We start from the raw sequence: 15,836 nt of genomic DNA on the forward strand, positions 1-15,836 counted from the left end.
GGGTGAATATTTATTTTTATTTTTCCTGATTCTGCAGAGCATTAGAAGGTTGAGGAAAACACTGATTTGTGGCTTCAGAGAGAGTTCTTCATCAGTAATCACCCCAAGACTCTTTACTGACTTCTTGGAGGCATCGGGGCTCCCATCTCAGGAGGCCGGAAAGATGCATTCCAATATTCAAGCTTGCTTTTTGTGATGATGATTTTGGTTTTATCAAATTTTAATTTCAGATGGTTGCTGTACATCCAGTCGCGGATGAACAGCATCATAGTTTGAAAGTTCTTCTGATATTTCGGGGAGTTGTCAGTCCCGGAGAGTAGTTGCATGTCATCCACATAGTTGTAGATTGTGCAGTTCCTGTTTTTGAGTGACTGGACTAGAGGGCAAATATATAAAGTGAAGAGATGTGGGAAGATGGACGAACCCTGTGGGAATCCACAATCTTGGTGGATTTTGGATAATTTATATGGGGCCAGATGGACAGATTAGGAATGGTCTTTTAAAAAGGAGATAATCCAGTCAAGTGCCTGGCCCGGCGGCCTCAACACAGTCCAACAGGAGATTATAACCTTCTGTGTCAAAAGCCACCTACAGGTCGAGGAGGGTCAGCACCTGGATGAAGCCTCTGTCACATCCTTCAAGCATGTCGTCCTTCCCGGAGAGGATGACTGCTTCTGTGGAGTGGGCTGGGTGGATACCTGTCTGACGTGGGTACAAAAGTTTGGACTCGTCTGGGAAAGCACAGAAGTTTCGTGTGACTTGAGATTTGAAGTACCTTAGCCAAGGAAGGTAATAGGGATATGGAGTGATAGTATTTCAATTTAAGGGGTGGCTTTGCCAGCTTTATTCTGGAGGGATAATGCTGGGTACCTTCCCTAGGTTGAGGGAGAGATTAAGAAGGGACAAGACTGGGTCCAGGGTAATCTCATTTGAAAGAAAGCTTGTAGGGATGCTTTCTCAATAATCTTGAATTTACCAATAAATAAAGTATTATGTGCATTGCAGAGAGTCTGGAAGGGGTCACTGCATATTGTGACCTTCGAGAGTTCAGAGACAATTACGAAGATCTCCTTGGATTTGTTTATAGACAAGAGGATTTTGTTTGTAAGAAAACGTAGATAATATCGAACCTTTAAAGCTAGAGCTAAAATTATGACATGGCAGACATAGTGGAAGAGGCAGCAGGAACCTTTTTTATTTCTTTTCTTTATCAGTGTTTGCATTGAAGTTGCACATCTCTTGAATTCTGTGTCGAATTCCCATGCCCTCATGTGTCTTATTTTGTTTACCTGAAATGTGAAAACCTAACTATTATGCTGTTGGTTAGTTGCATTCTTGAAATGACTGGAATCCCTTTAATCACCTGTCATAAGTGTGATATAATTAAACACATAGTAAGCTGAGTGCTATTGTCCCATTCTAGGGCTCTATCGCATATGTGCCTCAGCAAGCCTGGATCCAGAATGCCACTCTTCAGGATAATATTCTGTTTGGGTCCCCACTGGAAGAGGAACGCTACCAGCGGGTTCTTGAGGCCTGCGCTCTCCTTCCAGACCTGGAGTTGCTTCCTGGAGGCGACAAGACTGAGATTGGCGAGAAGGTAGGCCATGTGCTTGCAACAAAATGAGCTGTAAGAGGCTGACGTTCAGGGCCTGTGTGTGTGTTCTCAACTATTTGCCCTATAGAGGGTCTGCTGCCAAGTCTCTTTGAAAAGAATTACCACATTGCTGAGAATAGAATACTAGTATTTGTAACGTGCTGTTGATTGCATACTTAAAGGCCACAGCCTTGTGCTCTGTCAATAGCCAGCCCATATTGCTGCCGAAATGTAGGAAATAAAGAGAGATCTGCCAATAATGCCCCTTGATTTTAAATATAGATCGCAAAGCTCATTCTGCACCTGCATATGTGTTCACCATTCATTTTTTAAAAAATTATGCAACACCCAAGCAAATGGCAGTATGTCCGAGTACAGTCTTGGGTATATTCACCTTGACCTGAATATAAAAGTCCTTTGATTTACAATATATATTTTATTTTTTTATCTAGTGATTCTGTCAATCACCTGCAAGGCACTTTATGTGCTGGTTTTATATGCATCCTCCAAGGGCTTAAAGGTTTTGCAGTCCACTTTCTCAAATGAAATCAAAATTGTACTTATATGTAACGCTTACAACCCTTGACGAGGCGTCAGCGCAGTTGGTTGAGTTGAATAGAAAAATGGAGGGATAAAGGAGAGAGGAATCCAGAAGTGTTAATTGGGAGATCATAGTAGTAAGATGAGGTTTGGGATGAGTGAAGGAGGTGGAGGATGTAAGAGTCTGTAGAAAGGTATTAGGGAGATCATAGAAGTTCAATGGGATTTGGGATGAGTTAAAGGAGCAATAAGTGGAGTATTTAGTTGGGTTGTTTGGTAGTTTATAGTCATAAACTGAGGTTTGGGGTGAGCTAGGAGGAGTAGAGGAATGAAGAGTTTGGGGAGGGTTATTTTGGGGATCATAGTAATTGAATGGGTTTGGGATGAGTCAGAGAGTGGAGATAAAGGATAGATTGATAGAGGTATAGGGTGATGGGGAGACAGAGAAAAGCTTTTGAGAGAGTAAATACTTTTTTCTCTTGAATAGTAGGATTAGAGTGGTAAATATATAGATATATGATTACATAATCAAGGGAATAAATGTATAAGGAATATAATATATTGATAAAGCTGTATCTTATAAAGACATGCTTTCAATTCAGTTACAGTATTTCAAGTTAATTTATTTGTGTACTTTTATAAAAGTATTTTATCTTTCCTCAATGTTTCAATAGTGAAATGCTTGTAGGTAAATAGTTATGATAATATTTACCTATTGTGATAGATACAATAAAAACAGAGACTCATAAGCATCTAATAAAGCAACTTATATAGAAACTATGCAATGACCTACGAACAATTCAAGGTAGAATAATATATGTATATAATATATGTATATTATATATGTGTGTATATATATATATATATATACATATATCCATAATATATATTCACATAAATACATCTGCACATACAAATATATACATTTAATTGAAGTAAAATATACATTTGTTTAACAGGCCTAAAGAGTATGTATATATTTTAAGATGAAATAATTAATGAAATACATGTATCTAGATATATACACATAATAAAATTATAATATGTTTAGGTACAATAAAAGAGTATTATTACTGGTCCATTGCATTACAAAGGGCCCATCTGCTCCCAAATACCAAACCTCCAATACAAACTCAATTCAGCATGGTCATTGCTAACTTTTCCAAGCTGTTTCTCGGCATCTCGATTTGGCAATGATATGTTAAACATTAACGGCAGCTTTTGCTCTTCTCAGTGAACACCAGCAGGATGCTTGAGTATGTACCTTACAACTGGCAATCATTGTGGTGGCCAAATGAACGATTGCTTGATGTTCTGTAATATTTCTTTTAAGTATCAGCATCAATGCTTTGAGTTCACTTGTCTTCTTATCCGTATTGATCCTTACAATAAACCTTACGAAGTACAGCTAATGAAGGGTTGGCTCCATGTATCACACGTGCTTTGTCTTAGCTGGTGAGCTGTAGAAACAGTCATCTCAGTTGTTGTAAACAAACCTGAGTTTCTTTATTTTCCAGGGGATAAACTTGAGTGGTGGCCAGAAGCAGCGTGTCAGTTTGGCCCGAGCTGTCTACAGCAATGCTGATATTTTCATTCTGGATGATCCGCTGTCTGCTGTCGATGCTCACGTCGGGAAGCATATTTTTGAAAAAGTGGTGGGCCCGAACAGCCTGCTAAAGCACAAGGTAAGGATGAGGACAGGACTGCTTTCAACTCTTGGGCCAGGTCTCATTCTCACTGAACTTGTTCTAAGACTCTGGACCGTTTCTTATGTTCCACTCTATTCCATCTCTATGTACCTAGCTGCCAGACTGATGCTAAGCAGATGTTAACAGTAGAAAAATCAGAATCAACTCAGATTGCTGTCAGTCCAGACCAGACAAACTAATCAAACAGGCAGGTTTTCGGCCTCCCCATGGATTTATCCTATGGTTGTTTTTTATCAAGTCTTGGTTATGCCAAAGCATGAAACTCAATCGACTTACCTGGTGTTTGTGTCGCCAAGTATCTGGATGTGGCAGGAAATGGGTATCCTTGGAGTGCAGAAAAGTGTTCCACACCAATGCATGGAGGGTTGATGTGTCATGTCCTGGACCCGGTGGCTCTTGTGGGATCCAGGTTACTTGGGCACTTTCTCATGTTGGTGTGTGGCAGGAGCTAGGAACCCTAACAGGTGACTTCTCTAAGATTACTTTGTACCCAGGACTAGGTCTATGTAGTTGAGAAAGTGGTATGGTGAGAAAACTGAACATAAATCTTGGAAAGAGGGAAAGATATGGGAGGACACGAAAAGAACCCATACGCCTGGTCAAGGAAAAAAGTTCATAAAAGCAAGGGCCCATCACATAGGATTTTAAAGTGAGATCTTTTCCATGCATGACATTTTATATGCAAACTGCATGTGTGCTGCCTCGGGTTTCATATACCTTGGCAGCCGTCTGAAGCGTGGCATTGCAACTGGAGAGTCTACAAAAATAGAGATGATCGATATAACTAAAGGCAAAATATATGTAATAGTAGAAGTTGACATCTTATTTAGTAATAAGAGTATTTCCAGTGATATAAGACTTTTGGGATGATTCCCAGCCCATTGTTTGGAACTCACAAACCTAGGCTATGGTTAGAAATGAGGCGCCACCAAGAATCAGTAACACTTAAAAAATGATTGTAGAAAAAATGATTTAAAAATGCAAGCTAATATTGAATCGTACAAACTGGAACATTTATCTGCAAGGAAAGTGAGGATAAAACTGTCACGGTCTACTTCTCTTTCACCCTCAGAGATCAAGAACAGGTATGAGACCTCAGCACCCAGGAAAACGAAATACACAGGGGACGTTGGCCAGAGGAAAGAAAGAGTAATGAAGTGAATGAGAACATGGGCAGCCACTGGCAAGACAATGAGAAGCTGGGAAGGGCCAACCACTCATTAATTCAGGGTAATGGGTGTGCCTGTGGCAGAACAGTGCAACCATCCTTTAATCTTGGTGCACAGCCAAATCAGCTAAATTAGCATGACCTAGCATCGTGCCAAGGCCATATGCTAAGTGAAACCAGGCAAAACCCAGGGGGCAAATGATATATCGCCAAAATGCCTGTGTGTAAAAGCAGACATCTTACATGTCAGACCACTGTGCCATTATCTATTCTTGAGGGTCTATATTGGGACGGACAGGTCTCCCCCTACCCTGAATGCATCAGTTGTAGGAGTATCTGGACTCCTGGTACTAATTTTTCATCATAGACGAACACATATTATGCTTGTGCGCCATGATCTAGGTCTGTCTAATAGTAATACAGTCTTGTTAGACTGGTAGAGGTAGACCACCTACTTTCCTTATAGTGATCAAATACTACTGTCCTTGCCACAAGTTAATTGGCACAAGAGTAGTGGTTACATCTTACTTGTTTTGTAGAAATCAGTAGTGTGAACAAGCCTTTTTACCTGTGTTACTGGAGTCACCAATCATGTAAAATTTCACACCTGTATACTTAACTTTGCTTGGCCTAAATGGTGATTATATGTAGTGCCGTACGATGCTTGCGTGTACGTGCTGTGTGTATGTGCGCCTGTGCATGGTATGTAACATTGAGGCCTTTGGGTTGCATTTTGAAAGGACTCTGATGGTTTAACCTGTCCACCGAACCGTAAATCAGCCCATTAGTGTGCTATGTATATAAAATACTCACAAAAGTGAGTATTTTAGTGGACTATCGTTTTATTGGGGTTTCTGTTTGTACTTTGATTCTTGTTCCTGTGTATGTCGTGCACCTTCGCTCCACATGAGAAGCCGTGGTCTGCTCAACCCGCGCTACCACTGAGAGTCAACTGCTAAACTGGTAGTTATGGCCCAGCTGTTTAGGCCCAAAGCAGGTCGGGGTCAGGGTCAGCAGGAGTAAAAGGCCACAACCCCCACATTTGGGTCCAGTAACCCCTGCCAGCCGTGTGACCCTCTGAAAGAGATTCTAACAGTATGCCTCGAGTACAAATCATATTGCTAGATACTGTTGGCCTGCCTTTGTGAGTGCAGATTTATTAACAGAGGTTTATGGTCATTTCATGTGTCTAGGTTATAATCAGAAGGTCACAAAAGTAACTTAGTGGGTCTCACAGACAGCTAAGAAACATGAGTTTTTAAAGGTTGCACATTGTGCACGATTTCTCTGTTTTGTTCTGTGTTTTCCTCTTTTTCCTCGGAAATGTGCTCTGTTTCATGTTAATGTTTTTGGGCATTGTGACAACTAATGTGCTTCAGAGGAAGCCTTCATTTAATGTTTCAAATGTTAAAAGTAAGTGCTCCTTGCTGGTCATACTGTGTTCTATTCAATGTTTCTGTAGTTTATTTTTTAATAATGCAATGTTATTTCTCTTTGTACGGAGGGGAGAGGTGCTTTTAGACTATGCATTCTGGGAGGGTTTCTAGAGTGAGTCTGTTTTACATAATATAATTTCTAAGATGTTGATTGGCAGAAACCAATATAACATTATTAGAAGAGCCTATGGTGCAACACAATACCATACAATGATTCACTGCTCCTGTGGCACTATAGAATGTGCTGTTTTTGGGATGTTTGCCAGACGTTCCGTGCCTTTTGAATTCAGCAGCCCCTACTTCAGTTATTACATTCTGAACTTGGAGAGCTTTTAGCTTTAGAGGCAGACTTCATGTCAGTCCTCTTTTTCACCTTGGACTTTGACTTTTCTCTTGATTTATGACAATTATTGATACTGATTTGAATTGACTAACCATTATCTTTTTGTTTTCTTTAATGAATGTTAATTTAAAATAAACCTTCATGGTTTGTACCTTGAATGTTGTGCAATGTGGGCTTTCCTGTTTGGATTTTTTTTATTTACCTAGGGGACTAGTCCTTTGGACGCGCATGACCCTGATCTATCCAGTCAGCCCTTTTACTGATAAAAAGTGCCACTACCTTTAAGTCACAGCGCAAGTCTGAGTATCCCACAAAATAGGCCTTTTTAGCATGAGCACTGTTGATGACGTCATCAGCAAACTACTTTGTAAATCGGCGCTACGCACTTTTCCTTCAATTGCAAAAAGTAGCACTACAGTTTTTCACTTGTCAGTTCATTACTTGAAACAGTAAATTTGGCTAATAATGTCAGACTTACTGAGTACCCATAGGTAGCTGCATTATAACTTCCCAGTGAGCATAACCTTTCAGGCTATAAATGTCCCAAAAGTGATAGCTGCACTATAGGGAAGCCACAAATAAACATGATTCCTTCTTATCTTTAGTCAGTGTTGTATTAAAATGCTTAGTGCCCTGAGGCCACTGATTTGCAATCTAGTGCTCCTTAAGCAACATTAGCCTAGCATTACAAAGCTATATTTATTATTTATTCTCCATTGCAGACCAGAATCTTAGTAACCCATGGTGTGAACTTTCTACGGCATACGGATGAAATTGTGGTGCTGGTGAATGGAATGGTCACTGAAACTGGATCCTACAAAACTTTATTGGCCAACAGGGGGGCATTTGCTGAGTTTCTAAACACTTATGCAAAACAGGAACAGAACAACAATGAAGGAGAGGCTACAGGTACACAGATTATTGTACATGGAATGAAACAAAACGTGTATGCTGTTGGAGATGCTGCTTATGTTCTGTATGTGGGCTCTCTTGCTATCCTCTGTTCGAGAGCCCTACCTGACTCGGTTTGGCCTACTTAGAATTATCAATAAGCCTTTCACACTTTTGAATAATTGGAACAACATGTGTATATGTATGTATGAAGATAACGTACAAGTAACATTCCTATGCACCACCAGTCAGGGACCCCAGCATGAGATTGTTTGTGAGGAGGTGCGTGTGACTATTGTCCAGTAAGTGAACTGCATGTGAATAAATCACTGTTTGTAATTCAGTACTAGGTGAAGATTGTGAGCATATGAGTACCTACAGCCTTATTTGTTTTTTTATTATATAACGGTGTGTCCTAGGCATAATCTAATAGCAGAATATAGCAATGGCCCAAAAGATAATCCATCCTCCAATAATCGACCTCCTTGAATCTCACAACTCTCTCTCTTCTACCCCAAGTGTTACATTCATTTGTATTTCATGTTTTGTAAATGTCCACACATAAAACCTATAACCCCGTGTGTCCTGCTTGTATTCTTGAGGTTGTGGTATGTAGATGGTGTGATTGAGTATTATTTGGTTATTATGTTTATGGCCAAACTTTGCGCTTCGGTGCATGTTTGGAATTCACTAAGGGATTCTTGGAGGTCATTAATGCAGTTACTAATGCAGATTGTGGGTGAAGTGAGTGCTGCAGGATGTAGTTTGCCATGAAAGTTTGGGAACATCCACAAACGTACATTTGTGGACATATCCAAACTCCTCTTGAACACCTTTCAACTCTGCAAATGCTCAGAGATTTACCGAAGCTAAACCTCGGGATGGCCCATTCCCCTTCACATCATGGAAGAGGAGTTATACCAGCCAGTAACTCCCCTGCTAGGATGGGAAACTGAACGGATCACCCACAGATGTGTTAATGGTATAGAGGAAGAGATTTCTGCACGAGGAAAAATGTTTTCCACATGAAGAAAAATAAAATAGAAAAAAATGTGCTTTGCTCTCGGGCTCCATTCTCACTATGCGGATTTCTACTCTATGCATAGCAGGAAGAGGAACAGGAACCTCCAGTAACAGCCCCATGATATTCCCAGTAGTTTGACCAGAACCCTGCACCTTGCTCAGCTTTCCAGGTGTACTACTGGGAATATTGGTAAATAACAAAGACACTTAAAAGTATTTTTAGGTCAAGAGCTAACTCTGTGCCCCTACGTTTTCGTTTTCATCGAAGAACAGGTCTCATTGACTGTACATATATTCCTGACATATGTGGAAATATGTCAACCTCTGACCAAGTAAGTTTTGTCTAAAGTCCCCAGTTAATCTTATATTGAATTCTATGTATACACAAGAGCATCTGAGATTATTTTCTATCCAGTGTCAAAAAAGAAATATAGAAAGAAAAACAGGTCTAAACCATAGAGACAGGAATGTACACTAGGAGTTTATCGGGAAGACAGGGTCCAGGGCAGGATGGAACGAGTTCTCAATGGGAGACGCATCGTTTACTGATGTTGCTCATCCCAGCTCCGGCCTGTACATATCAGTACTGGCATGCTTTGGTAATCCCCAATGTTCTCATATTTTCTCGTTTGCTTAACCTCAATGATGATGCCCAGTCAATGTTGAGAATTTTTCACACTTTGTGATTTTCTACTGTTTCAGTGCCAATTCTAGCTGACGAGGAGGATGACGAGGAGCCCACGGAACACAGTGCAGAGGAGCTGCCAGAAGATGTTGTCACGGGGACGCTGAAGAGGGAGAACAGCATCCTTTTCCGAAGACACAGCAGGTCCTCCTTTTTAATCATAGTGGATAGTGTATTTGGCTTTAGCATTGTAACTCAGTTACGCAGAATCACAAAGAAGAAGAAAATAGCAATACCGAAAAACGGAAGACAAAACATGTTGTCATCACATTCCCTTTAAAATTTAGTGCACTATATTTTATGATTTCTACATAGAAATCTAATCAAGAAACCATATAACCTTGTCAACTGTTTTGAGGGGAACAGGTTCCAGAACGATATTGTGTTTTTTAGGGTTCCTAGACTTTGACTAGAAAACACATTAGGTCAAAATGATCTGCAAGTATGTAGTTTAAAAAAAAATATTTCCTTATTAGCATTTACGTTCTTAAACAATAGTCGAAGCAACAATGTGCAACAATATATATCCGCACACAGGATAACAGTGATTACAATAATGTAACAGAAATGTGTAATTCAGTATGGAGCAGCACGTGGAGCATATGCAGACCAATTGTTACAGCCCCATAACAAGTAAGGTAGGCTAGGGCAATACATTCCCCAGGTGATGCCATATGTAAAAAAAAAATAGATAAAACAAAATATAAAATTAACAACCAAAAAAAATACATAAACAATCCAGGAGGCCTGGGGTGGCAACAGAAGCAACATAATGTGGTCCATATACAAACAAGAGGTGAGGAGACATAGGGGAAACGAAAGAGGTATTTATGTGTGGCAGTGTATGAGTTAACGCTCTCTGCCCTGGTAGTCAACAGGGCGTCTGCTGTTGGGACAACTATCACATGCAGGCGCAGTTGGACCGGGCTCCAGGGGTTTCCCAGAGCTAGCACACTTGCAGCCATCCCCATAGCATGTGAAACCTGCGGGGCCTATGACTATGCAGGGATGTCTACCTTGTTCTGTAGCTGAGCACATAAGTGTCCAGGCAGGTGGCAGCACTTCCCTCCCTAGCAACTGGGAGTCGTGGGCCGTTAACATCAGCCTCCACGGTCGCCTATTTATATACAACTCAAAGCCAACAAGCAATCAAGGGTGGCTGCGCTGCCATCCAGGAAATAGCTTTCATGCGCTTGAAGAGGGTCATAGCCAGGTCAGCCAGTCTCAGGTAATGCTTAGTGCATTTTGTGAACTTGGTGATTCCTAGGAAACAGCATGGGGTCAGGGAGCAGCTGCCCATTGACTACCGCTGAGATATGTTCCATCACTTGTATCCATATTTGTGCTAAAGAGGGGCATTCCCACATCATATGGAAGAAGGTCGGGTTGTGATGGCCACAAGAGGGAGGCACCAGGGACACCATGGGAACATCTTATTTAGCCAGTGCGGTGTGAGATAGTTGTGATGCAGGCAACTGAACTGAGTGAACTTCAAACAAGCATTAAGGGAGACACACATTACCTGTTTGAGCACCTTCCACTATTGCTTGGGTGTCAGAGCTGTCCAGAGGCATGTGTCTCAGTGGAGCTTGCTATACAATGCACAATCTGCATCTACAGCCTGTAGAGCTGCATATAGCACTGTAATGGCCTTACGACCCAGGCCATGTGCCAAAATGCACTGTAACCCATGGTGCAGGGTTGGAGTCTCTTGACCCATCGCCCAAGTATTCCTGATTTCCAGGATGAGAGTGTTGTAAGCCAGAAATTGGCCAGCTCCCAGACCATAGACGTCTTGCACATCTTGAAAGGAGCGCAAGCCACCGTCATTGTACAGGTCACCCAGGAGGACACTTTCGCCTCCTGCTAAGGTGTCTGGTCATGCACCGTCAGCAGGGCCCTCACACTAGGCATGATCCAAAATGGTAATTGCAGGGCGTAAGACATCAAGTCACACTGTGGCTGAATGTACCTGATCCAACAGTGCTTAGAGGCATATGCCAGTCTGCTCAGCCCTCAGTGTGGGCCTCCAAGCATTAGTAGCTAATCCAAAATTCCCATGTTACCCAGTTCCTCCTTGATTGATCTACTCTTGTCCATCGCGTTCCCCACTATCCAGCTCATGGGCCACTGGAGCTGTGCAGCCGCAAAGAAAAGCTCAAGGTCTGCCACTCCGAGGCCTCCCTCTGTCAACGGCAGCTGGAGCATCCAGATGGATATACGCTTACGCGCTCTACCCCATGTTAAGTCAGAGAGTAATCTTTGCAGATATCCAAAAAAGACTCTAGTTGGGACCACTGCCACTGCAGCAACAGTATTATCATTTTAGGTATGGAGGCTCTGCCCATAGGAGACAGGGGTAGACTCATCCAAAAGCCCAGACTGTTTAAGTGATGTTAGGGTTCTGCCATTGTTCTAGAAGATACCCGTCTGTGTGGTATATATTAAATCCAAGATATAAGGGGAAAATACAGGACCTCACCAAATTTAACCAAAGGCATGCCACGTCAAGAAAAAGGTCTACAAGATCAGAAAGGACTGGCAGCACTCATCTAGGGTCTCATAGTTAGACCAGGGCATCATATAACAAAATTGTGTGCCAATGTAACCCGCTTGTAGCAAGTTAGCCAGGGGCTCCATAGCTAATGCAAAAATTATCGGTGAGAGGCAGCAACCCTGCCGTGCACCCCTTCCAATGTTGAATTGACGTAATATTTGGTGTCTCATTCGCACTCTGGCCAATGGTGCATTGTAGAGTAACTAAACCCTGCCCAGGAATTTATGTTCCATCTCCAGTGCCTCCAAGACTAGCACCAACTATGTCTACCCAAGAGTGTTGAAAGCTTTCCTGAAGTCCATGAAGACCGCCACTGCGAGCTCTGCAGATCCTTTGACTAAACCCATAAAGTGGCAGTCTGCATGTGTTATAATAGGTGGCCCTGTGAGGGAAGAAACCACATTGGTCAGGGTGGATGAGCGTCTGGTGCATTGGGAGCAACTGATTAGCCTGCACCTTGCCTAAAATTTTATAATCACTGTTTAGCATTGACAGAAGGTGACAGGAGCTCTCCTTCAGGGGGTCCTTGCCTGGTTTGGACAACACCACTATAAGGGCCTAAAATAAGGAGTCAGGCAACCTGCCCTGCTGGTGCACCTCATGGTACACCGCAAGCAACTTAGGGGAAAGGGTAGCTATAAACATCACATAGTATTCTACCGTGAACCCATTTGTACCAAGGACCTTGTTATGGGGCATCTGCTGTATCACTGCCTGTATATCTTCAAGCTGTAAAGGGTGCTCAAGTTCCTGGAATTGCAGGGAGGGGCAAGGAGGGGCAGGGCGGCCCCATTGATATAGTTCCGGAGGCATGCTGGGAAGCTCAGTAAGCACCCCAGCGGCTATTCCGGCTTATCTCCATTTGCATGCTGAGCCAGTGAGGCCTTGTGATCAATATTATTGAGGCAGCCTGTCTCTTCCCTATATTGACCCCTCAGTTCCTGCAGTTGTGCGCGAGCCTCAACCACTGTCAATGCCTCTACCTCAGTGGCACGTAAACGTGCCTGTAATGCCAATGCATTATGAAGGAGGGATGCTCACTCTTCCCATGTAGTCTTAATACAGTGCCCCCTCATGACCACTTTCATGGCGACCCACTCTACACCTTGGATGCTGCAGAACGTTCATTTTAATCAACGTACTGGAAATAATTAGTGCTGATGGTGTCCCTGTAAACTGCATCTAGAAGGGCCTTTGTCCACAGGTGCCAAGTCGGTATTGGTGGCCAGTCCTCCCCGCAGTGAAAGGCCACCTTGAGGGAGCTGATATTGTCCGGCCCAAGTACTCTGACTTCAGCACACATTTTCCTGGGCCCAAACATGGAGCTTGATCATCCAGGAGTCCCCTTCGCAGCCAAACATGCCCCCCAAGAACCCACCAAGGGACCACCCTCCATGCCCGCTCCCACCCGGCACAAACATAGTTCGCTTCACTCACCAGTAAGGAAAGAGTCACTGTTCTGGAATCTCCCTTTGAGGCAACCTTACTGAAGCAATTGTGCAGTCTCCATCTGAAGGCACCAAGCTGGGGGCACCCAGCACAGATTCCTGATCAGTGTCCGGTGCCAGGACCTGGAATCTATTGACACCATGAAGAGAAACCTCCACTCCCACCTGTGCTCGATCTTTGTAGCTTGTTTCTCAGATGGGTGAGACCAGGGCTTGCGTGGGTGGGGGTGGCATTGGACCATTCCAGAAGGTCATCTCCTTCCGTTCCCGGCTGGTCCTCTACTCCCTTGGTGCATAGCCATGCCCAGCCCTCCTCTGCGGAGGAGAAAAAGTGAGTCGTGTTGGCGTCTACCACCCTGAGCTTCACAGGGAAGAGCAGGGCATACGTCAGTCCCAGGGTCCGCAGTTGTGCTTTGACTGCTCCGAAAGTGTTGCAACGCCTTTGGACCTCGACAGTGTAATCTGGATAAGTCATGATGCTATTCCCATTGAATGTCCAGGGGCGATTTTCACAGAACAGTTGCAAAAGAAGATCCGTGTCTCTGTAGCTGGGCAGACACGCAATCACAGGACGTGCAAGAGACCCTGGGAAGGGAGGTGGCCAAGGATTCAGTGCAACCTTTTAGTGGATACGTTTAGCCAGAACCATTTGAAATAACCAGTCCTCAAGAAAGAGCTCCATGTTGGGGCCCTCTGCCCTCCTGGGAAAGCCCAAGAAGGGGATATTGCTGTGACGCAAGCACCCCTCCACATCTCTGTTTTCATCTTGCGGTCTCCTCACTCAGTTTGCAGGAGTTTCAGTTGATCCTGCATGGTCACCAGGGAGGGCTGCTTTGAGATCAGGGTGGACCCCGCATCGTTCACTCTCTCTGCAAGCTTGCCGTGATCTTCATGTAGTAGCCCTGTTTCCATTTGTATCGTCTCAAGTTTAGGTCTCCATTGTGGTTTTAGAGTCCTGGATGGCCTGCAGCACCCTGTCAAACATTACAATGTGCTTTTCAAGGTCCGTTCTAGTTGGCGCATCAGATCCACCTGCAGAGATGAAGCTGCCAGCATAGCCATTATCATCTTTTGAGGGGCGGAGGTCGGAAGGTCTTTGGTCTGACCATGCCCCAACAGCTGCCATACACAGAGATTGGAGACCCAAAGTGAGGAGGGCTTGACCCCCTGATTACCAACATGGTCTAGGAGGGGTGAGAGCTCTGAGGCAGTCAGACGGAAAGGGGGCCAGTCCAGCAGTCGGATCAATAGGCACGTGGGTGAATTCTGTAGTCCTGTACCCAGTTCCTGCACAGGCAGTTCTCAGAGACTCGGCAGGTGGGCGGTGAAGCCCCCCACATCATGCAGCTGATCAGCAACATAAAAGCATAAATGCTCTAGACCAGGTACGCAGCACCATGCTTCAATGTTCAACAGGGGACTGTGGGTTATCACAATCAAGGGCCCCTGGAGCATCGCTTCTGAGTGCTCATCTCATCAGGCGGGAGCACCAGGCGTTGGAGGGAGGTGGGCGATGGAGAAGGTCAACAGTAAGACAGACCTTAGTAATTCCCACTGGAGCGCCGACGTCCGGTGGGTCCTTAGTGCTTTGCGTTCAGGGTCGGCACCCCTGGCCACCAGTGGGGGTCATAGGAGTTCCACTTACTGCACAGGCCTGAAGTCCCTTATGACGTTGCAAGTCCAGTTTCAGCCATGGTCTCGTAGTAGTCAATGCTGTCTCCCTCAGAGGTGTACAGAAGCCCCCCGTCAATAGGGGACGAGCGTGGGGTGAGGATGCATGGTCATGGGGTTTATTGTCGGCCACTTAGCCCTCTATCGCCAGCCTGCTGCAGATGATATGCCCCCTCAGGCTTCTCAGATCCACAACTCACATGCAGTATGGGAGCGGCCCTCTACCCATGCCATCATGCAGTTCTGTACACAGTATTATTACTGGTCCTGGCTCCAGCCATCAGTCCAAAACCCATACCTTAGCGCCACCATGCTGCATAAGGCGGTGATTTAATTTCTCCCCTAGGCAATTAGCAGCACACAACAGTACAAGGTATCATCCAGATCGGCCTCTGAAGGTTCTGTCTCTGCCTCCCACCGCGGTCGGTTGCAGTGCCTGCTCTGGTGATAAATTGGCTCCCCACCTGCACACGCTGCCACAGGAAGAGCCAGGTCTTCTGTGCGGCAGCCACAAGCATGCCCGTGCGCTTCTTCAAACAATAGCCGATTGGGCCCCGAGCCCGCAGCCTACCCGCGCAGCCTCATTCAATGTCCTTTGGCCGTGAAAGGCGGCAAAGCAGTCCACGTCCAAAGCCCCTGGGCAGTTCCACAAAGCAGGAAATGAGTGCAGAGCAGTGGGTGAACAGCTCCCACTCCATAGGCTCCCAGCGCTGAATCCTCCAGGTGTGAACCTCGTATGACAACGGAGCATTCCTTGCTGCTGTGCCC

At 44.3% G+C, this 15,836-nt stretch overlaps 1 protein-coding gene across 1 annotated transcript in view; it reads left to right on the forward strand.

The window, feature by feature from the left end:
- Window positions 1-15,836, forward strand: part of ABCC2 (ATP binding cassette subfamily C member 2) — a 277,757-nt gene that overhangs the window by 169,990 nt on the left and 91,931 nt on the right. The window contains exons 17-20 of the mRNA XM_069239683.1: window positions 1,424-1,600; window positions 3,655-3,822; window positions 7,516-7,702; window positions 9,410-9,536. Coding sequence (XP_069095784.1) covers window positions 1,424-1,600; window positions 3,655-3,822; window positions 7,516-7,702; window positions 9,410-9,536 — 659 coding nt within the window. The remainder of the gene's footprint in view (window positions 1-1,423; window positions 1,601-3,654; window positions 3,823-7,515; window positions 7,703-9,409; window positions 9,537-15,836) is intronic.

Source organism: Pleurodeles waltl, chromosome 6 (assembly GCF_031143425.1).
Source record: "Pleurodeles waltl isolate 20211129_DDA chromosome 6, aPleWal1.hap1.20221129, whole genome shotgun sequence".
Classification (NCBI taxonomy): Eukaryota; Metazoa; Chordata; class Amphibia; order Caudata; family Salamandridae; genus Pleurodeles; species Pleurodeles waltl.